Consider the following 18,675-nt stretch of genomic DNA (forward strand, 5'->3'; position numbering starts at 1 on the left):
TGCACGGCGCGGATGCAGTCCAGCGCGATCTGTGAGGCCACCTCCGCCCGCAGCTTGGCATTCTCCAGCTGCAGCATGGAGGTAACATCCACCTCGGCCGCCGCCGCCGCCGCCGCGGCCGCCTCCTCCTCCTGCTGCTGCTGCTCGGCGGCCGACGGGTGCAGGGAGCCGTCGCGGCTGCTGCCGCCGCTGGCGGCGCCGCCGGGCGTGCCCGCCGACGTGGGCGAGGGCGGCGGGGCCAGCAGGGAGGCGGGTGCCCAGGGCAGCTGGATGCGGCGCACGTCGTCCACGGTCACGCCCAGCAGGCGCTCGCCTTCCGCCGACGACACGCTGACCTGGCAGTGCGGCGGCTGCTCCAGCAGCCCCATGCGCTCCAGCAGCTGCGCCGGGATCAGCCTGCGGCCCCAGCCCAGCGCAGGGGCAGCCAGCTGTGAGGCAACAAACACTGCCGCGGGCTGCATGAATCAGCCGAGCTGGGCCATGCCCTCCACAGGGCCCCCGGTCGACCCGCCCGCAAGACTACCAAGCACACATCCGCTCATGCCCGCCCGCGCCTGCGCCCCTCACCGCTCCACATGCTTGCGGAAGGCGTCCCGCATGGCCAGCTCCTTCTCACGGAACGCGCCCATGCGCTCCGCCAGCTGCGCCGCGCTGTGCGCATACTTCTCCATGAATGCGCCCCTGCAGCGCGCACACACACACAGGGTAGGGGGTCATGGGAGAGGGCAGGGCAGCAGGGAGCGGTGCAGGCAGGGCGGCGAAGCGGAACACGCCTGGGCCAGCAGCATGCGATGCGACGGGGCTGGATGCAGCGTCGTGCGCTTGCGCCGCAGCCCCGCCTGCCCCCGCCCCTCACCTGCGCACGCACTCCGCCAGGCACTGCTTGTATGCGGCGGGCACGCGGCGCACCACCAGCAGCTCCTGCACCGCCCCCTCCTGCCGCGCCAGCGCCTCGCGGAACAGCGCCAGCTTGTTCTTCATCTCCCGGATCTTGCTCTGCTGCGAGGAGATGGTGCGCAGCTGGGTGAAGACGTCCCGCGTCAGCGCATTCTGCGGGTGCGGGGAGGCAAGGGGGGCGGGGCGGGGCAGCGAGGGCGCGCGCATGAGTGCAGGCAGGCACACGCGCCTATCACACAGAGCAGCTGCCACCAGCAGCTGCCGCCAGCGAGCCGGGGCGGGCCTGCTGCTGCCCATGCCACGCAACAGCAGCGCCGCCGCTGCCACCATCCCACACCCCGCCCCTACCTTGCAGTCCAGGCACTGCGCCGCAAAGGCCTCCACCGCGGCGCGGCAGCCGTCCACGCGCGGCAGCAGGTGCCCCACGTGCGCCTCCCGCATCGCCTCCAGCATGTGCACCGTGTCGGAGACGTGCGCCGAGGCGGCGGGGTCGGCCGCCGCCGCCGCCTCCCCCGCCTGCTCCACCAGCTGCGCCACCTTGGACAGGTCAGAGGACAGCGCCGCCACGATGCTGCCCTGCTCATCCACCGCGCCGTGCTGCTCCTCCAGCTGCCGCGTCAGAGCCTCCAGGTCCACGCTGGGGGCCTGCGCCCGGCGGCGGCGGCGGCGGCGGGGGGGTGAGCGGCGCGGTGGCGTGCCGTGCCGGGGCATGCGCAAGAAGACAGAGGCTGCGTGTGCATGCCGTGCATGCCTTGCACGCCGCGAGGCTGCGGAGGGCAGGCTGCTGGGCGCGCGGCCTGCACAGGGGGGCGGCACACATGCAGCCCCAGCAACAGCACCCGCCCACGCATGCACCCCCAGCACCCACCTGCATGAAGAGCGCCTCCACATCCGCCTTGAGCATGCCGAACAGCCCCTCCAGCTCCGCCACCTTGCCGCCAAAGTGCTGGTGGCCGCGCGCGCAGGCCGCCGCCGACTCGCGCAGCGCCTCGGCGCTGACCAGGCCCGCCAGGCTGGCGGCGCCCTCCTCGCTGCCGCGCAGCGCCGGGTGCAGCTCGGTGGCGGCCAGGTGCTGCAGGTCGGGCTCAAACCGGGACAGCACCTCTGCACACGCGCGCGAGCAAAGGAGCAGGGGGCGGCGTGTGCACAAGGTTGGGTATGGAGGGGAGGGCGCCAGCCAGGGCGGGGCGGTGGCAGGCAAAGGTAGCAGAGCGTCCCTGACCCAGCTGTTCCCCGGCCCAGGGCGCCCTGCCCCGCCGGACCCTGCCCCAGCACCCACCCGCGTGCTGCGCGTGCTGCTGCTGGTAGCGTGCCATGAATGCGCCGAAGGAGTCGCGTATGTATGCGTAGTGCAGCTCCACGTTGGAGGTGGCGGCGTCGATGGACAGCGCCTGCACCTCCTGCTCGCTCACCAGCCGCGCGCAGGTGGCCATGCTGCGGGGGGCGGGAGCGGGGGGAGCGGTGTGGGCGGGGTGTTATGCGGTTGCAGGCGTGTAGGTGGCGGCGCGCGAGTCCAGTGTTGGGGTTTGGGGTGGGGGACTTGCGAGCCAGGCATGCAGACACCACAGCGCGGGCGTGCTGCCGTTTGCCCTGCAAACGGCGGCGGGCAAGCGGGGGCGCTCACCGCTGCTGGCTGGCCTCGTGCGCCGCGTTGGCCTGCAGCAGGTGCGCCTGGAACTGGCGCTGGTAGTCGGGCAGCAGGCGCAGCAGCGGGCTGCCGGCCTCGTCCAGGCGGTGCCGCTGCTGCGCGATGCCCTCCAGCCCGCTCACTGCGGGGAAGGCATGCAGCGGGGGAGGCAGCTGGCTGACATCAGGCACCATTTGTGCCCCGCGGCACGGAAGCAGCATTTGTGGCCAGTCGGTGCCAGCATGGCAGGGACGCGCCGGATACCGGGTGGCCCCGCTGAGCTGCCTGCACTCCCATGGACGTGGGTGCACACAGCTCACAGCACAAGTGCACAAGCTGCGCCATCATCAGGCCGCCAGCCAGCAGCACTCACGGTCCAGGGGGCATTCGGGCAGCTGCTCGGGCGGTGGCAGCGGCGCGTCGGGCCGCAGGTGTGCCCGGCTGTACAGGAACACATCGTGCACTTTGTCGTGCTCCTCCTGCACCCAGGTGGGGCGGCAGGGAGAGGGACGGAGCATTCAGCAGGCCAGCAGTGAGGCAAGGCTCTGGTGGCACAGACCCAACTTCCAACACAAACATACGGTTGGCTTGCAAACGTGGGCTGCAAACTGGTGGTGCGAAGAAGCCAGGGGTACTGGAGGAGGAGAGAGCGTGGCGCAGTGGAGAGAGCTGCCTGGCGAGAGGCAGCCTGCCAGAGACCAAGCGGCAGGCAGTACCGGCAAGCGCAGCATGGCTCACCCAGGGCAGGCCATAGGCGGCGAGCGGCTTGGCGCCGTCCAGGCGGGCGCCCTCGCACATCAGGATCTGGTCGCCCTTGGGGATGCCCGTCAGCTCCGCCAGCGTCTGCTGGACGACCTCCACGCTGCGGGCGAGGGCAGGCAGGGGTGCGGAGAGGTGGCGTGGCGAGGAGCGGCGGGACTCGGCCGGCCAGGCGGCGCCTCCTGGGGCTGGCGACAGTGTGGCGCGGCTGCGGGCGTCTCGACCTTCCCCAGAGCAGCTCACCGTGCATGGGAGCCAACCTCCAGCTCCACCGTCTTGCCACTGCTGCTGCACAGCACAGCGAGCCTGGCCATGGCGTCCCCCACCACCCTGGACCTCCTAGCCCCTCGGCTATCGCGTCCAACCGCCTGTACAGGCTCGGTGGCGGCCTAGTGAAGCGCCTGGAGCGGGGAGGCCGGCATTGGCAGCAAGGGCCAACCGCGGCACTTGAAAAGGGCCGCTGGGCTACCTGAGCAGCAGCCAGAAGCAATGTGAAGTAGCACTGGTTGTAACGGGAGCTGAAAGAGCGGCATTGCTGCCGCCAGCTGCCCCTCTTCTCGTGGCAAAAATGCCGAGCTGGCGGCCGAGACGAGCATCACCCAGGAGGCACTAGCGGCGATCCAGCTGCAATACATCAGCCCCTTCCCCACCTGCCCGTCCCACGGGCGCTCTCCGATCAGTCTTCTGTGAGCCACCGCTTCGATCAGTCGTGCTCTGCAGCCTGGCAGCGCGATGGGCAAGGAGGTGGACATGAAGGATGCGGCTCCGGCAGAGGAGCAGCAGAAACCTGCGGTGGAGCCCATCAAGCCTCCGGCGGTGCTGCGCAGCAACGTCAGGCTCATCACCAACGCCGTGGCGGAGAAGGAGACCCGCACGCTGTTTGGGCGGGTGCTGCGGCAGACGGCGGCGGTGCGCAGGCAGCTGACGGCGCAGGAGCTGCAGGCCTTCCTGGCGTCGGCGCTGCCGCCTGCCTCGGCAGCAGCACAACAGCTGCAGGAGGCTGTGAAACAGGTGGGCCATGGGGCTGCAGATCTTGACATGTGCCCTGCGCGAGTGTTGGGTGACCCAAGCATTCAGCAGGCTCATCGAGCTTGCGGCTGCAAACCGCGCCGGGTGCGGCACCACTCGCCGCCAACCAGCCAACCGCCGGTGCCAGCCCCCCAGCACCTGCCACTCATCCTGCCAGCCCGTGGCCTTGCGCCTCCCGTCCCACAGGTGGCAGATAGCGCGATGGATGCGGATGGCGGCGCGGAAGCCAACGGCACGGCGGCTGAGGAGGAGGCGGCGCCGCCACCCGCCAACGCTCTTCCCGAGGTTGAGATGTATGCTCACCTGCTGACCCTCATGTTCCTGCTGGACCACAAGCAGTACGAGCTGGTGGGTGGGCAGGCCAGCCGCACCCCCGTCATGGTTTAGGCCAGCTCTGGCACCTGCTGCTCTGCGTGCCTTGCCTGCCGGCGCCCTACCCCACCCGGGGCCGCCCCCCCTTCCACCCACCCTCACCCCACACCCACACCCACACGCCCTCTTCCCTGCCTGCAGGCGCAGCAGGTGGCGGGCGCGGCTGTGGACCGCCTGTCGACCTTCAACCGCCGCACCCTGGACGTCATCGCCGCCCGCATCTGCTCCTACCTCTCCCTGGCCCACGAGCGCGCCGGCAGCCTGCCCGCCATCCGCTCCCGCTTGCTGGCCCTGCACCGCACCGCGGTGCTGCGCCACGACGACGTGGGGGCGGAGACGCTGCTCAACCTGCTGCTGCGCAACTACCTGGCAGACAGCCTGTATGACCAGGTGGGGGTGGGGTGGTGGTGGTGGTGGGGTGGGGGGGGTGAGGGGTGGGAGGGGTGGGGCCGAGCACAGGCGACTAGGATTCTGAGTGGAGGGTAGGCTGGTGCACGGGGAGTGTCGACGAGGTGGATGGGTGGTACACGCACGGTCGGGGCCAAATGCAGCCATGTGTATGGCGGGTCGCCGTGCTCGACTCCCACCCAGCCCCCCTCCAAACCCCACCCCTCCCCCCGCTCCCGTGGCGCAGGCGGAGCGCCTGCGCGCCAAGGCGCAGCGCCCAGAGACCAGCCGGTCCATGCAGCAGGCGTGCCGCTACCTGCACTACCTGGGGCGCATACGGGCGGTACAGCTGGAGTACAGCGAGGCCAAGGACTGCCTGCAGCAGGCGGTGCGCAAGGTGGGCGGGCGGGCGGGCGGCGGCGGCAGGGGAGAAGAGGACAGTGGGCATGCTGTGGCAGGGCGCACCAGCACACCGCAAGCAGCCGGCCTCGCTCGCACTTCGGCACACGCCTCCCTCACGCCCTCCCTCACGCCTGCCTGCCCCTCCCCGGCGTGTGCAGGCCCCCACCTCTGCGGTGGGCTTCCGGGTGGCGGTGGCCAAGTGGCTGGTGCTGGTGCGCCTGCTGCTGGGCGAGGTGCCCGACCGCACCGAGTTCACCGCGCCCGACACCGCCGCCCCGCTGGCGCCCTACTTCGACCTCACGCAGGCGGTCAGGGGAGGGGACCTGTCGGCCTTCAGGTGGGGGTGGCTGGCGCCGCTGGGGAGGGCAGAGGGTGAGGGCGCTTGGCCGGGGCGGTCGGCATGAGCTGGGCGGTGTGGTTCTGGCAGACTCGGCTGCCAAACATCATCACACACACACACACCTCCCACCCCACCCGCGCCTCACCTCCGTCCCCTGCCCTCCCCTCTCCTCCCCTCCCCTCACCTCCTTCCCCGCGGCGCAGCGCGGTGGCTGCCGCCCACGAGGCCGTGTTCCGCGCCGACCGCACCCACAACCTGGTTGTGCGGCTGCGCCACAACGTGATCCGCGCGGGCCTGCGCCGCATCTCCCTCGCCTACTTCCGCATCTCGCTGGCAGACGTGGCCGCCAAGCTGGGCCTGGCCTCGGTGACAGACACGGAGAGCATCGTGGCCAAGGCCATCAGGTGGGTGGGTAGGTGGGGTGGGGGGGCTGGGGGCGGCTTGGCGCACCATGGGAGGGGATAGTGGATTGGGGGTGGCTGGGTGCAGCTGGGGATGGCCGGAAAGGCCTGCACCAGGGCTGCAGCTGGGGTGGGTGACCGCCCGCCTTGCGTGCGCCCCTGCTGCATCGCCTCCCTGCCTCCCCCTGCCTGCGCACGCGCCCCACCCACCCCCGCCCGCCGCGCCGCAGGGACGGTGGCATCGAGGGCGTGATTGACCACGAGGCGGGCACGCTGGAGGCGGCACGCCCTGCCGACATCTACGCCACCGACGAGCCGCAGGCCGCCTTCCACGCCCGCATCGCCTTCTGCATGGACGTGCACAACGAGGTGGGGGTGTGTGGGGTGGGGGGCGCATAGGCAGGCGTACCGCCGAGCAGGTGGTGGGGTTCATGGCTGGGTGTGTGTATGCTCTTGTGTGTGTGTGCGCTGGGGATGGCAGGGCGCAGGGCTCGCGCCGGAGCGGTCAAGAAGCGGCCCTGCCAGCGACTGTGTTGCTCATGCCGGCCCTGCTCCCCTGCTGGCTGCGACTGCGCGGTACAGGCCGTCAAGGCGATGCGGTACGGCGCGGGCGGCGGCGCGGTCAAGGAGTTTGAGGACGCCACCGCGCTGCGGGAGAAGATGGAGGAGGAGCTGCAGGCGGCGCTGGAGGAGGACGAAGACTTCTGAGCCCCGGCACGCCCGGGCAGGAGGCACGCTCGGGCCCCGGCCTCCCTCCCCAGGCTGCCCGGGGCTGGGGGCGGCGGCCCTGCGCCTCGGGGCGGCCGGCCAGCTGGGCCCCGACTGGGGCAGGCTGGGCAGTGCTGCTGCCTGCGCTGCCTGCAACAGCTGCTGTGCCTGGGCTGGGCAACGGAATATCTTGCAATAGACCTTGCTTGTAACACTCTAGCCAGATGCGGGCACCAGCACTTGTGCATAAAGGCAAGGGAGGGTGCACGGAGAAGGGGTGTACACTGGAAAACGCGACTCGGCATAGTGGATATGAAAGTCTGTGCGCAGATGGGTCAGGCGGGCTACTGTCAGGGCGGGGCAGCAGAGAGAGAGGCAGGTCTGGTCTGCGCTGTGGTGGAGGTCAGGCGCGCTACGCTCGCACTGTCGGGAGCTGTCAGGGTGTGGGGCACCACAGGCGTCAGGTGGGAGAGGGAGAAAGAGTGCGGCGGCCCCAGGCGCCAGCCGGGCGCCTACATCAGGCTCATCTCCCAGACCCGCAGGTGCTCTGGCAGCGTGTCTGACGCGAGCGTGACGACAAAGCAGCCACAGAGGTTGCACCCGCGCCGGCTGTCCTGCCGCCGCAGCAGCATGTCTGACTCCAGCTCCCGCAGCTTGGCGGCAGTCTCCTCAGCCTGCAGGGGGCAGGGGCAGGGGCGGGGAGGGCAGAGGCAGGGTGAGGCGGGCCCCGGCGCCAGCAGGCGCGGCAGCGCGGCCTGGCAACCGCGCCCGGCCGCAGGAGGCAGCAGCCTGCCGCGGGTGCGCCGACCTGCTCGGGGCTCATGCTCAGCAGCTGGGGCTCTGAGGTGTCGTTGGGGGTGGCCACAGGCACCACTGCAGGCAGGCGGGCGGGCACAGGCAGGCAGGCAGGCAGCTGTGAGAAGGCATGGATGCAGGTACGGACAGAGGGATGAGCGCTCCCCAAGCTCTTCACACCAAATCCCTGCCCCAGCTGCAGGCCAGGCCCCGGCAGGCAGGTGCCCCCTACCTGAGGCGATGCCGCGGCTGTCTGAGAACTCGTGCAGGCGGAAGGCCATGACCTGCTCCGCAGGCCCCAGCGGCGGGTGCGCCGCAGGGGTGGTGGACCGCGGGCTGGCGCGCCCCGGCGTGCTGGCGGCGCCGCCTGCGGCGGGGGCGGGCGGCAGGCAGAGGCAGGCGCAGTCGGCGGCAGCCCGTGCGTGCTACCACATGCCAGCAGGCAAACGAGGCGATTCCTGGCACGAGGCGTTCCTGGCACCTGCCAAGCAGCCTCCCGGAAACACAGGCGGGCTGCTGGCCAACACACATCCACCCACACACACAGCCCCGTCATCCGCCGCCCACCTCTGCCCGTGGAGTCTGCCGACAGGCTCTTGTAGTGCGCCGAGCGCTGCGGCCCCACGCTGCCCACCGAGCCCGTGCGCTGGTGGTGGGCGGAGCCGCGGGTGGCCACGTCGCTGTCGGGGGCCGCGGGCACGCCGCCGCCCTCGCCCTCGCCCTTGCGGGGGGAGCCGGCGGCTGGGGAGCGGAAGCTGAGGGAGTCGGCCCGTGGGGCCCCCTGCCTGCCCCCCGCCTCCACGGGAACCTCCACGCCGCCCGGGTAGGACAGGGTCAGCTCGCGCCCATACTCGCGATCCCCCTCCCCCTCCCTGCCCGCCCGCGGCTGGCCCGCCGCCGCCGCCGCCGCCGCGGCCTGCTGCTGCTGCTGCGCCGCCGCCGCCGCGCCGCTCGGCGGCAGGCCCGCCCTGGCCCCGGGCGGCGGCGAGGCGGCGGCGCTCTCGTCAGAGATGGCCAGGGCGGCGGCCTGGCGAGCCATGCGGTCCAGGGCGTTGCTGCTGAGCTCGGCGTCGGCCATGCGCCCGCGGCTGCCGCGGCTGTCGCTGCGGATAGAGCGAGCCTCGCTGCGCACCTCCGTGCCTGGGGCAGCAGGGAGGGAGGGGAGCGTCAAGGGGGAGGCAGGGAGGCCAGCGGGCAAGGCTGCGAGCAAAGCAGGCTGGGTGTGATGTGGAGGCAGGCAGGCAAGCGGGCAAGGGTGGCACAGGCGGCGGTAGAAGCAGCCAAGGCTGGAGCAGCACGCCTCCCGCCGGCCGCCCCCCGCCCCGCCCGCGCACCCGGCGGCAGCGCTGCCAGGCTGTCGTTGCTGGGGCTCTTGCTCATGCTGACGGGGCTCATGGTGCGCGGGCTGCCCGACCCGGGCGACCGGCGGCGGCGGCTGTGGCGGGCAAGGCTGGCGGGGGGTGCCGCCACGTGGATGAAGTCGTCGGCCGGCGACTTCCACCGCTGCCAGTCCAGCAGCACGTCCTGCAGGTAGGCGGTGTCGGTGCGGGTGGCCCGCGCCACGCGCCGCTGGTCTGCAGCAGCAGCAGCAAGGGTGGGCGGCGGGCAGGGTGGGGTGGGCAGGGGGTCGAGCATGGGGGCTGGGTGGCTGCACGCCTATGGCCTATGGACGCCTATGGCAGCTGCGCCGCCCTGCTCCTTCCCGGCCTCCTGCCCCCTGCATCCTGCCCTCCTGCCCTCCACCTCGCTGCCTCCACACACACACACACACACCGCACCCGACTCTATGAGCTGCAGCAGCGAGGCGCCGCTCCTGCCGCCGTGGCTGCGCGCCACGTGCCTCGACAGCGTCTCCATGCGGTCGAAGAACCAAAACACGACGGCCTCGGGACCGCCGCGCGCGGGGCGCAGCGCGGTGCGCACCGCCATGCTGGCGCCGTGCAGGTAGCGCCACGACTCCACCACGCCCAGCTCCGAGCCCTCCATGCGGCTGCGCAGCACGCGGCCTGCGCTGGGTGGTGGGGTGGGGGGGTGGGGGGGCGCGGCGGGTGATGGGTGTGGGGCCGATCTGCTGGTCTGCCTGCCTGCCCACGTGCTGGCCCAAACGAGCAAAGCGCTCTGCTTGTCGCGACGTGCATGGGGGCAGCACCCACATGCATGCGCGCGCAATGCGGCCATGCGCAGCGGCAGCACCCCGCCGGCCGCACCTTCCCACCAGCTGCTGGTCTTGCACATGGTGCCCTCTGCGTTGCGCTGCACCACCTCCCGCTCCACGTCGTACTCCCGGAACCAGCTGCCCTTGGCGTTGAGCGAGGTGACCTTGAGCAGCGGCCCCGAGTGCGCGACGAGGTCGACGGCGGAGCCGCCAAACTTGAGCGCCGCCTTGCGCACCACCCAGGGGAAGCCCGCGGCACGCAGGAACTCATCCATGCCCTCGTGCTTCGCCAGCGCCCAGAAGCCTGTGAAGTCTGCTCGCAGGCAGGGAGGGCGTATGGGGGGCCAGGTGAGCCAGGCAGGACTGCTGGTCGGGCGCTGGTCGAGAACCGGGACGGGACGGACCGCGCCCGCCGCGCGCAAGCTGCCCTCCTGCCTGCCGGCGGGGTCGAGGACCGTGCCGAGGGCAGCTTGGCGGTCTGCCAGGCTACTGTGACTTACCCACGGGTCCCTTCACGCTCCCTCCACTCCCGCATTCTGCTATCTTCATGCCGTCCTTCTGCCGACACGCCTGCACGCTGATCTCCCTCAGCTACCCTGATTCCCTCCGCTCAGCATGCGCTGCAGTGCTGCGGGGGCCTGTGCGCTCGTGCCTGCGAACGGCACAGAAGAGGAAATGACGGAACTGCTCGCAGCAGCGGTGGAGGCGTTGCACTTGAGACGATCAAGAGGAACCACAACGCGAGAAGCTCTCAGCACCTCATTTGGCCGCTGTGCAAGCTGAGCTGGCCGATGGTGCGTGTGCCATCGGCCCCAAGCTCCCAGTTTTTCGGCGTGCAGTCCCAACCACTTGTGATTACATCCACCCGAAGTTTGGACCCATCACCAGTGCTTCTGGCAGTGCCTGCGGTGCTGCAGCCGCTGCCACACCCAGCCCGAAAGGTGAGACACCTGCTGCGCGCCACCACGCACCGCTTACCAGCTGCTCAGTGCTGGCGGCGGGTGCCCCAGCGGCCCTGTGACCACACGTCTGCGCGCCCTGGCTGGTGCACTGCTGACCGCCTCTCTTGTGCTTCTGGGCTCGCCTGTGCCTGTGCACAAAGCAGCTGGGGCAGACAGCGGGCGCAATAGCGCGCTGGATGTGCTGGGCTGCGGTGCGACCGCTGCGCTGCTGGCGCTCTGTCGCTTCTGGTTGCTCGACTGCGTCGGCCTCACGTGCTGGCACCAGCTGCCTGGTCCACCTTGCAGGGTGATTGCGAGCATGGCAGGCAGGGGGGACAAGCGGCTGGCGCTGGCGGTGTACAGGGCCATGCTCAAGTGGAGCCGCACCAACGCCGACGTGCCCTTCAGCCTGCGGCCCGGCGACGTGCACGCGCTGGCACCCCACGGCAGTGCGGCAGCAGCCGCGCTGTCGCTGCAAGATGCGGCCGCCATCCCGCCCATAGCCCGCGCCGAGTTTGACGCCTGCCGGCAGCTGGAGGGGGAGGAGGCGGAGGAGGCTCTGGACCGGGGCATCGACGGCGTGCGCCTGCTGCACACCGTCTACTCGCAGCAGGTGCAGGGGATGCGGGAGGTGCGGCGCGACCGCGAGGACAAGACCGGCGTGAAGTTTGCGGTGGGGCAGGTGTTCATCCACAAGAAGGTGAGGGGCGGCGGTGGCTGCTGCGGCTGTGGTGGCTGTGCAGCGCGTCGGTGCTGGCGTGCCGCGTGTGCACTGCGTCATTCAATTGTGAGTCTCCTGGCACTGTGGCTGGGGCCATGTTCTGGCGCTTTTGCTTCCCTTCAAACAACCCTCGCTGCCGCTGCTGCAGTACGGCTTCCGCGGTGTGGTCTACGGCTGGGACCGTGAGTGCCAGCGAGATGAGGACTGGCAGCGCGCCATGAACGTGCAGGTGCGCCAGAGTGAGGGGGAGCCCGCGTCAGAGTGTGCCGCGGTAGCATGGAGGGCTGAGGATCGCTTGCATGCCCCCTGCAACATGCAGCACCCCCACCAACCCTTCTACTACTGCCTCCCGGATGAGACCGACTGCGTGCGGCTCTTTGGCGGCGGTGAGTGCTCAGGCAGCGCCCCCAGGCGACTGTCGCGAGCCTGGCCTCCGCGCCGGGCCGCCACGCCTGCTCTGCTCCCTCACCTCCCCTGCCCCCTCACCTCCCCGCAGTGCGCATCACCAAGTATGTGGCGCAGGACAACATCCAGCCCATCGACTCCCGCATCGTGCACAGGGCGCTGGACAACTAGTGAGCCGCTGCCACACAACACACCGCTCTGTGGCGCACGAGCCGCTGCGGCACCCGCCGAATAGACTCACCCCAGCTCAATCCCCACCGCGCCTGCTCTCCTTGCCCCCTGCAGCTTCTCCAGCTATTCCGCCTCCCGGTCCCGCTACATCCCATGCCGCAAGCTGCAGGTGCGGGGCAGCTGCAGCGACGGCGCTGCCATCCAGCCTTGCCACACAACATGGTTCTGATGTTGTGTGGAAGCCATGCGCAGCCAGCACTGGCCCCGGCAGTCACGGCAGTCACCCTTGACTCCTGGCTGCCGTGCAGTACGAGTACCCGGACCGGTATGAGGCCGAGGATGCGGCGCCTGTGGGCGACGACGCCAACCTGCTGGCGCACGAGGAGGTGCGGGCCTCGCCCGCCACGCGGCTGCAGGCTGGGCGCGACGGCGAGCGCAGCTTCGCAAAGGCCAAGGCGTGAGCGGGCGCCGCCCCGACCCTGCCGCCACGGTTGCTGCTGCCGTCCGGCAGGCCGTTGCAGTCAGGCCTGCTTCCTCCCTGCGGCAGGGACGGGTGGGCCAGTCCTGCAACCCTTTGCCAGCCCCGAGATGGCTCGCATCTTCCCTGCAGCTGCCGCATGTGCTTCTTTTTGTTTGACTGCTGGTGCTGTATCTCCGACCGCAGCGCCGTACACACATTTTTTCGCGCTGCCCCCAGGCCGTCCCCTGTGTACATTAGCCGCCAGCCTCCTGCTTTCACCCGGCTCTGCTACCTGTCCCTCTGGCACGCTGCCGCTGCTACCTAGCGACTCTGTGCCTGCACCGAGCACCCCTGCCTTCTTTCATTCCAGTGCTCACACTGCAGTCTCACCCCTTGCCTGCCCTACACGTCGATGCTCATGAGCCGACCAGTGATCGGAAACTGCAAACTGTAACAACATATGTAGAAACTTAGAAACAGTGAAAAGGAGTAAAGCAGAAGAGGAGCAAGGATGAAAGGGGATGCAAAGGGAGGGTCAAGGAAGCAATGCAATAATATTGTTAATTCACAGATGATGGAGACCAGGATGCATTCGAGCCAGTACATCGGCGTTCATTCATCTGGGGCCGGCAGCAGCGCCGCGTGCGGCTACACAGCCTTGAGCTGCCCCCACTCTGCATCCTCTGCCAGGATGAGCACCCTCTCGGCATTGTCAAAGGCGATGGTGGAGTTGGCTGGGTTGGCCAGCGCAGCGCCGCCGCGGTCCAGCACGGTGACCCGCCCGCCCACAAAGCTGGGCGGGCTGCCGGGGCGCGGCGTCAGCGAGCGCTCGCCCGTCAGCCGAATCAGCACCTTGCGCTTGCTGAGGTTGGTGACGGTGATGTGGAGCGCCATGCGCGAGTCCGCCGCCGCCAGCCGCACGTAGTTGGCCACCCCTATGCACACTCGGTTCTGGGATCGGGGCAGGGCGTGGAAGAAGGTGCGGGTGGTGTTGGCCCCCGTCCTGGCGTCCACATACTGGAGCGTGGCGGTGACGGCGCTGCGGCGGTACAGCGTGAACCCCAGCCGGGTGGTGCTGTTGCCGGCAAAGCGGAAGGCGGGGCGGCTGCGCAGGAACCAGCTGGACACGCCAAACTGCTGGTTGGTGGGGAAGCCGTCGGCCAGCGACTTGGCGCTGTCCCTGCAACAAGGCAGGCAGCGGCGGTGGCCGGGGAGGCAGGCGGTGGCCGGGGAGGCAGGCGGGTGAGATCAAGGGCCCGACGCGGCAGGCTGGCCCAGATGCAGTGCTGCCAGCCCTGCAGCCAGCACTCACCACGAGAACTGGAACTCTCCGTACAGGGTGGGGCAGGTAGCAAACTCGGAGACCGGCCACAGCGCGGTGTAGGGAAGCGTGCCCAGGCCCTGGAAAGCCTGCATGTGTACCGAGAGACCCAGCTCAGGCGCCGCCACAGCATGGCAGTTTGGGGCAAGGCAGGGAGGGGGGGCGGGCACAGCTGCCAGCCTGCCCACCTTTGGCCCGCCAGTCCCACGGCAGGCAAACACCAGCAGGCCGGTGAGGCTGCGCAGGCCGGGCACGGCGGCGCGGCTGGGCAGGCCCAGGACGGGGCAAGAAATGCAGCCTCGCGCTCCGCACAGGTTGGAAGGGCAGCCCTGGCACTGCTGGCACATGGCTGCGCCGGGCACCAGGGGATGCCGCACCAGGAAGAAGCCCGTATTGCTGCAGACCATGGAAAAGGGAGGGAGAATGGCGGGGGGATATGGCGGCGGCGCAAGCCTACCCTACCCAGCAGCCAGGCCGGGCAAGCTGCACAGCACCACACAGGGACCCGCCAGCCGAGGGCCGTGCACAGCGCACCAGGCTGTGCAGCCGGTAGAGGGCAGACAGGAGGCGTCTGCGCAGTTGGGCACGTAGCTGAAAAGAGCCGGGTTGGCGGGGAGCCCAGGCGCCGACTCCTGGCACAGGTCTGTGATGCACACCTCGGCATCTGGCATGCTCTGGTTGGCGGGCGGCACCCGCAAGGCCATCGCCCCTTTCGTGCAAGCCGTGCAGCCAGCCGTGGTGCAGCTCCCAGCCTGGCGCCAAGGGAAAGGGGCAGGCCAAAGGGGGAGTGTTGGGTCAACGCCTAGTACTGCCGCCACCAAACCTACCTTCGAGCTGGGCTTGCCTCCCCAGCCGGATGTCTCGGGTGCTGACCTTGCAGGCACCGCAGCTGGTACAGCGCACGGCCATCTCGGGCAGAGAGTTGACAGTGGTGAAGTAGCCATCTGGGGCAATGAAGGATCCGGGCTGGCAGCTGCACATGGGGGGAAGGGCAGCGTTCTGTTCGTGCCCGCCAGTAAGGCACATGCATGCAGCTTGCCGCAGAGCGGGTGGGGGCCACCTTGGGGGCGGCGGAGGCGGACTGGGCGGCCGCGGGGGCCGAGGGGGAGGCGGCCAGGGAGGTTTAGGGCGCGAGGGGCGTCGCTGCGGAGGCTGCGCCTTGGGACGCGGCGGCTTGGGGCGAGGTGCCGGCGGCGGCGGCGGCAGCACCCCCCCTGCAATTGAATCGAGGCTTTGCCACTGTGATCAGGTCACGTTGGTTGTAGGGCGCGGAGCAGCGTGTGGGCTGGCTACAGACCCATCAGCACACACAAGGACTTGCCCACCTGCGTTGCCACACCATGCCAGCAGCAGCAGCAGAGCCGCTTCGCGAATCATCAGGGTGTGTGCACAAACAACGGGATTCCGCGCCGGCCCGCGCCCTGGCAATGTTGCCAGCTGTTCAGCTTTGCGTACGGCAGGCAGGACATGCGCAAGGAGAATTCCTTGCGTTGATGCATTTCTTCTTTAATGAGGCATGGATCATCTACCAGCATCGGCCCTGGAGGGGTGCTGCCTGCCACCCTTGAGCAGCATCTGTTTGTGCCGGATGGCGAGCTGACCTGCAGGGCATTACTGTGTGAAATCTATCATGGATGAGAAGTGCTTGCTGCTCAGGTACGGGGAAACCCCTCGGTAGCATGGTCGCCACGCGATGCAGAGCCCCAGTGCGGGGTCTACACACTCACATGCGAACAGATATTGTCATATTGTCAGCTAGGGTGCCGGCATAACGTCAGCTGGGGTGCCGCTCTGCAGCCAGTACCTCTGGCCGCCCACCCGCCCACCCGCTGGTACCAGGTGGGAGAGGGAGACCGGTCTCCTCTTCCTCTCATCTGTACCCACCTGAACTGCAGCCAATTACGTACAGTGTATCATGGAGGTCTGTATGAGCGCTGCACCCAAGGGGGGCGATAAGGCAGGCACAGGAGGAGCCGCAGGCAGGTGCATGAGTTGGTCGGCGCGTGCGCGCCAGCAAAAGCGGTCCAGTGCTGGATCAAGGAACTGGTGGGTACAATTAAAATTGTTATGCCAGCCTGCTTGCTGTCGGGATAAGGGATTCTCTAGGGTCCAGCATGCTGCTTGACTAATGCTGGGGTCTCACCCAACGCGCTACGCGCTGCCAGGTTCAAGTGCCCGCGGGCATCCCAGTTCAGCACCACCGCCTGAAGTGTGCTGGCAAGGAGCTGCAGAGCGACCGTACCCTGGCACACCACGACATCCAGAGCGGCTCCACACTGCACCTTGTTCAGAAATCATAGGGGTGACTAAAAACCTGTCGTCCAGCTGAGCCATCCCTCCCAGGCACTGAAGCCTGTCCACATTGTTGCTTGCACACATCAGGCGAACATGTAGAGGAGCAGATGGAGCGGATGGTTCAGACTGGCCCACACCGGGTGAATGCAATTAAATGCAGTGTCGGATGATCGGAGGCAGCAAGAAACCGGGACAGCAGGAAATGTGAAGCGAGAGATGCCAGCTGACGCCAGGACCGCGCCAGCTGACGCTTGGTGCGCCTCAGAAGTTGGTAAGGATGTACTCCTTAGCCACGCCCTTGCCGGTCAGCAGCTCAGTGACCGCAGTGGCCATGTCTTTCTGGCCGCACAGCACAGCAGCAACGCCAGACCAGTCGGCGATGCCGTCCTCCTGCAGCCAAGCAGCCAGCAGTTGGCAGGTCGGCGGGCCAGGTGGGCAGTACATGGCTGGCACAAGGAAGCACGAGCGTGCAGCCGCATGGCCAGCGCCTTCCCCAGCTGTGCTTGCCCCGCTGTGGTAACCCCTGCCACCGCTGTTGAGTGCATGTGGGCTGCCATGGCCGAACCAGCGCCAGCACCGCACAAGCCCAAGCGGCAGCCTGCCCTCACCTTGGCAAACGCGTCCTGCACATACCCCGCCCCCGTCTCTGACAGCACCGGCACCACCTTGACCCCCGCCGCCTCCCACCGCGGGATGTCAGCGGCAAAGGCCAGGTGCTCCTGCGACCGCACGCCGTAGTACAGCCGTACATCCTTGCGCTCCGCGGCCTGCAGCGCGCCGCTTTCGATCAGCGCCTTGATGGGGGAGATGCCTGCGCAGGGGCGGGGCCGGGAGGGCGGCAGAGGAGGCGTGAGCAGGCATAGGTGTGCCCCCCGCAGCAGGCAGGTCTCCACAGCAGGCAGAAGCGTGCAGGGCGGTGCGGGCGGGCGCACCTGAGCCGGTGGCGAAGATGAGGACGGTAGGGAACTGCTGGGGCGGGATGGTGTCGACGGGGAAGCCCTTGCCCATGGGCGCAGACACGAGCAGGGAGGTGCCTGCACACGCCGAGATGCAAGGCGCCGGCACCTGGCATCAGGCGGCAGGGTGGGATAGGGCCGGCCCACACACAGGCATCGCCCGGCATGCAGCGGCATGCGTGCTGGCGGGCGATCACGGGCCGCGCCCTGGCCGGCCCGCTGCCCGCCGCACCTGCCTCCGCCGCGCACAGCTGCTCCGCGGTGCCCCCCTGGTCCTTCACCAGCAGCTCCACCACGCCATTCTCCTTGTCCGCGCCTGGCGCAGAGGCGATCGCAAAGAAGCCGGCCTTGCCCTCCTCCCCAAACTTGGCCTGCAGGGGGGCGCGGTGAGCCCGGTGGGGAGCCAGGGAGGCAGGCGGGGAGGCAGGGATGTAGTCAGGCGAGCAGCAGCCTGCCATGGCAGCAAACAGGAGCAGGCGGGCATTCCCACCAAGGACGCAGGTTGCAGGGCAAGACAGCCTGCACGCCCAGCAACCCCCCCCCCCAAACACACACCGCCCACCCACCTGGATGAACTGCCCGGCCTTGGTGTAGGCAGAGGCGGAGCCGCCAATCTGCACCTTGAGCCGCTGCAGCTTCTCCGCCTCCTTCTCATTCACCAGCACCTGCGCAGCGGCAGGCAGGCAGACAGGTGGGCAGGGGCAGGGGTGCACCAGCCATGGAGCGGGGAGCAGCGCAGCAAGGCAGGCAGTTGCCTGGCACTGCGAGCAAGCGGCGCCAACAAAGGGAATGCACTGCGGCTGCTGCTCCATAGGATACCTTGCCAGCAGCGAACTCCACGGGGGCGCCCCAGTTGGCATGCACAATAAGCCCGGCGTTGCGCTGCCGCAGGGGCCTGCAGTGCCCAAGTGGCACTCTTGGCTGGCATCAGTAAAGAGGCGCAACACTGCGGCGCCTGGGCAATGAGCAGCCCAGCACATCTGCATAATCCTGGTCTGTGCTGCGCTGCCAGGGCTGCGCACCTGGGGGCCGCAGCCGCGCGCAGGGCACCACGGCGGAAGGCGGGTTGGAGACTTGCCGCCGCCGCCCGATGGACGGGCTTGCTAGTGGCGGCCACCGCGCGGCTGGCCACTGCCGCGGGCACACGAACTGCCATGACTGACATCGCGCTGTGGTGCAGGGGCCAAGGCTGGGCCGAGAAGTTACTGGGTGGGGGGGGTCTGGCAGCACTACTGGGACAGTGGAGTTCTTGGCACCCGGCGATTGTGTACAAACAACGATGCTGATGCAAGATGAGGAGATGGCGATGGAGCAGCAAAAAGGCGGCCCAGCCGTGAAATGCACGGCGTGCGATATAAGGCAGCCTGGCGCCCTCTGGAGCGTGTTACAGATCAATTGGCGACAAACCAACTCAGATCCAATTCCCCGCTGCCCTCCAGCGGAGCTCTCACTTCCTGCCGTTTCGCATCACCAAGCTTACCGCCTCTGAACACCCCTGCACGACCGCCTGCATCAACCCTGTATCTTTCCATC

At 69.0% G+C, this 18,675-nt stretch overlaps 6 protein-coding genes across 6 annotated transcripts in view; 2 read left to right on the plus strand and 4 right to left on the minus strand.

Annotated features, from left to right (window-relative positions):
• The window catches only part of CHLNCDRAFT_57098 (hypothetical protein), a gene marked incomplete at its 3' end in the record, with an annotated part of 4,635 nt that extends 845 nt beyond the window's left edge, over nt 1–3,790 (minus strand). The window contains exons 1-10 of the mRNA XM_005850310.1: nt 3,527–3,790; nt 3,263–3,386; nt 2,898–3,003; nt 2,522–2,666; nt 2,177–2,331; nt 1,766–2,001; nt 1,246–1,542; nt 857–1,050; nt 568–681; nt 6–396 (exon numbers count right to left, since the gene is read on the minus strand). Coding sequence (XP_005850372.1) covers nt 6–396; nt 568–681; nt 857–1,050; nt 1,246–1,542; nt 1,766–2,001; nt 2,177–2,331; nt 2,522–2,666; nt 2,898–3,003; nt 3,263–3,386; nt 3,527–3,597 — 1,833 coding nt within the window. The 5' untranslated portion in view covers nt 3,598–3,790. The remainder of the gene's footprint in view (nt 1–5; nt 397–567; nt 682–856; nt 1,051–1,245; nt 1,543–1,765; nt 2,002–2,176; nt 2,332–2,521; nt 2,667–2,897; nt 3,004–3,262; nt 3,387–3,526) is intronic.
• Nucleotides 3,791–4,033: 243 nt separating this feature from the next.
• On the plus strand, nt 4,034–6,922 carry CHLNCDRAFT_20545 (hypothetical protein; the record flags this gene model as incomplete). The annotated part of the gene is made up of 8 exons (XM_005850066.1): nt 4,034–4,336; nt 4,565–4,660; nt 4,826–5,074; nt 5,319–5,468; nt 5,632–5,810; nt 6,017–6,217; nt 6,445–6,583; nt 6,797–6,922. The coding sequence occupies 8 exons, from the start codon at nt 4,034–4,036 to the stop codon at nt 6,920–6,922; spliced, it is 1,443 nt and encodes a 480-aa protein (XP_005850128.1).
• Nucleotides 6,923–7,434: 512 nt separating this feature from the next.
• Nucleotides 7,435–10,421, minus strand: CHLNCDRAFT_142232 (expressed protein; the record flags this gene model as incomplete). The annotated part of the gene is made up of 8 exons (XM_005850311.1): nt 7,435–7,596; nt 7,731–7,795; nt 7,950–8,084; nt 8,285–8,857; nt 9,052–9,291; nt 9,496–9,723; nt 9,925–10,185; nt 10,373–10,421. 8 exons carry the CDS (start codon nt 10,419–10,421, stop codon nt 7,435–7,437), a joined length of 1,713 nt encoding a protein of 570 aa, XP_005850373.1.
• A 711-nt stretch (nt 10,422–11,132) lies between these two features.
• On the plus strand, nt 11,133–12,571 carry CHLNCDRAFT_142233 (hypothetical protein; the record flags this gene model as incomplete). The annotated part of the gene is made up of 6 exons (XM_005850067.1): nt 11,133–11,513; nt 11,683–11,763; nt 11,854–11,920; nt 12,031–12,109; nt 12,225–12,279; nt 12,419–12,571. The coding sequence occupies 6 exons, from the start codon at nt 11,133–11,135 to the stop codon at nt 12,569–12,571; spliced, it is 816 nt and encodes a 271-aa protein (XP_005850129.1).
• Nucleotides 12,572–13,218: 647 nt separating this feature from the next.
• Nucleotides 13,219–14,595, minus strand: CHLNCDRAFT_142234 (hypothetical protein; the record flags this gene model as incomplete). The annotated part of the gene is made up of 4 exons (XM_005850312.1): nt 13,219–13,750; nt 13,883–13,980; nt 14,080–14,287; nt 14,426–14,595. The coding sequence occupies 4 exons, from the start codon at nt 14,593–14,595 to the stop codon at nt 13,219–13,221; spliced, it is 1,008 nt and encodes a 335-aa protein (XP_005850374.1).
• Nucleotides 14,596–16,248: 1,653 nt separating this feature from the next.
• On the minus strand, nt 16,249–18,413 carry CHLNCDRAFT_30113 (hypothetical protein). Its single transcript, XM_005850313.1, has 7 exons — nt 18,165–18,413; nt 17,962–18,037; nt 17,709–17,807; nt 17,375–17,513; nt 17,119–17,220; nt 16,795–16,997; nt 16,249–16,576 (listed from the first exon to the last, which is right to left on the minus strand). The coding sequence occupies exons 1-7, from the start codon at nt 18,305–18,307 to the stop codon at nt 16,448–16,450; spliced, it is 891 nt and encodes a 296-aa protein (XP_005850375.1). The 5' UTR covers nt 18,308–18,413; the 3' UTR covers nt 16,249–16,447.
• Between the last annotated feature and the right edge of the window lie 262 nt (nt 18,414–18,675).

The sequence above is a fragment of the Chlorella variabilis genome (genome assembly GCF_000147415.1).
Source record: "Chlorella variabilis unplaced genomic scaffold CHLNCscaffold_4, whole genome shotgun sequence".
Taxonomy (NCBI): Eukaryota; Viridiplantae; Chlorophyta; class Trebouxiophyceae; order Chlorellales; family Chlorellaceae; genus Chlorella; species Chlorella variabilis.

What these genes read in the sequence shown, in the direction of transcription:
- CHLNCDRAFT_30113 (XM_005850313.1), bottom strand. Translation starts at nt 18,307, where the DNA reads ATGTCAGTCATGGCAGTTCGTGTGCCCGCGGCAGTGGCCAGCCGCGCG. An exon ending in TGGAGTTCGCTGCTGGCAAG is followed by an intron (nt 17,808 to 17,961) that starts GTATCCTATGGA and finishes GCCGCTGCGCAG; the next exon opens with GTGCTGGTGAATGAGAAGGA. An exon ending in AGGCCGGGCAGTTCATCCAG is followed by an intron (nt 17,514 to 17,708) that starts GTGGGTGGGCGG and finishes GCCCCCCTGCAG; the next exon opens with GCCAAGTTTGGGGAGGAGGG.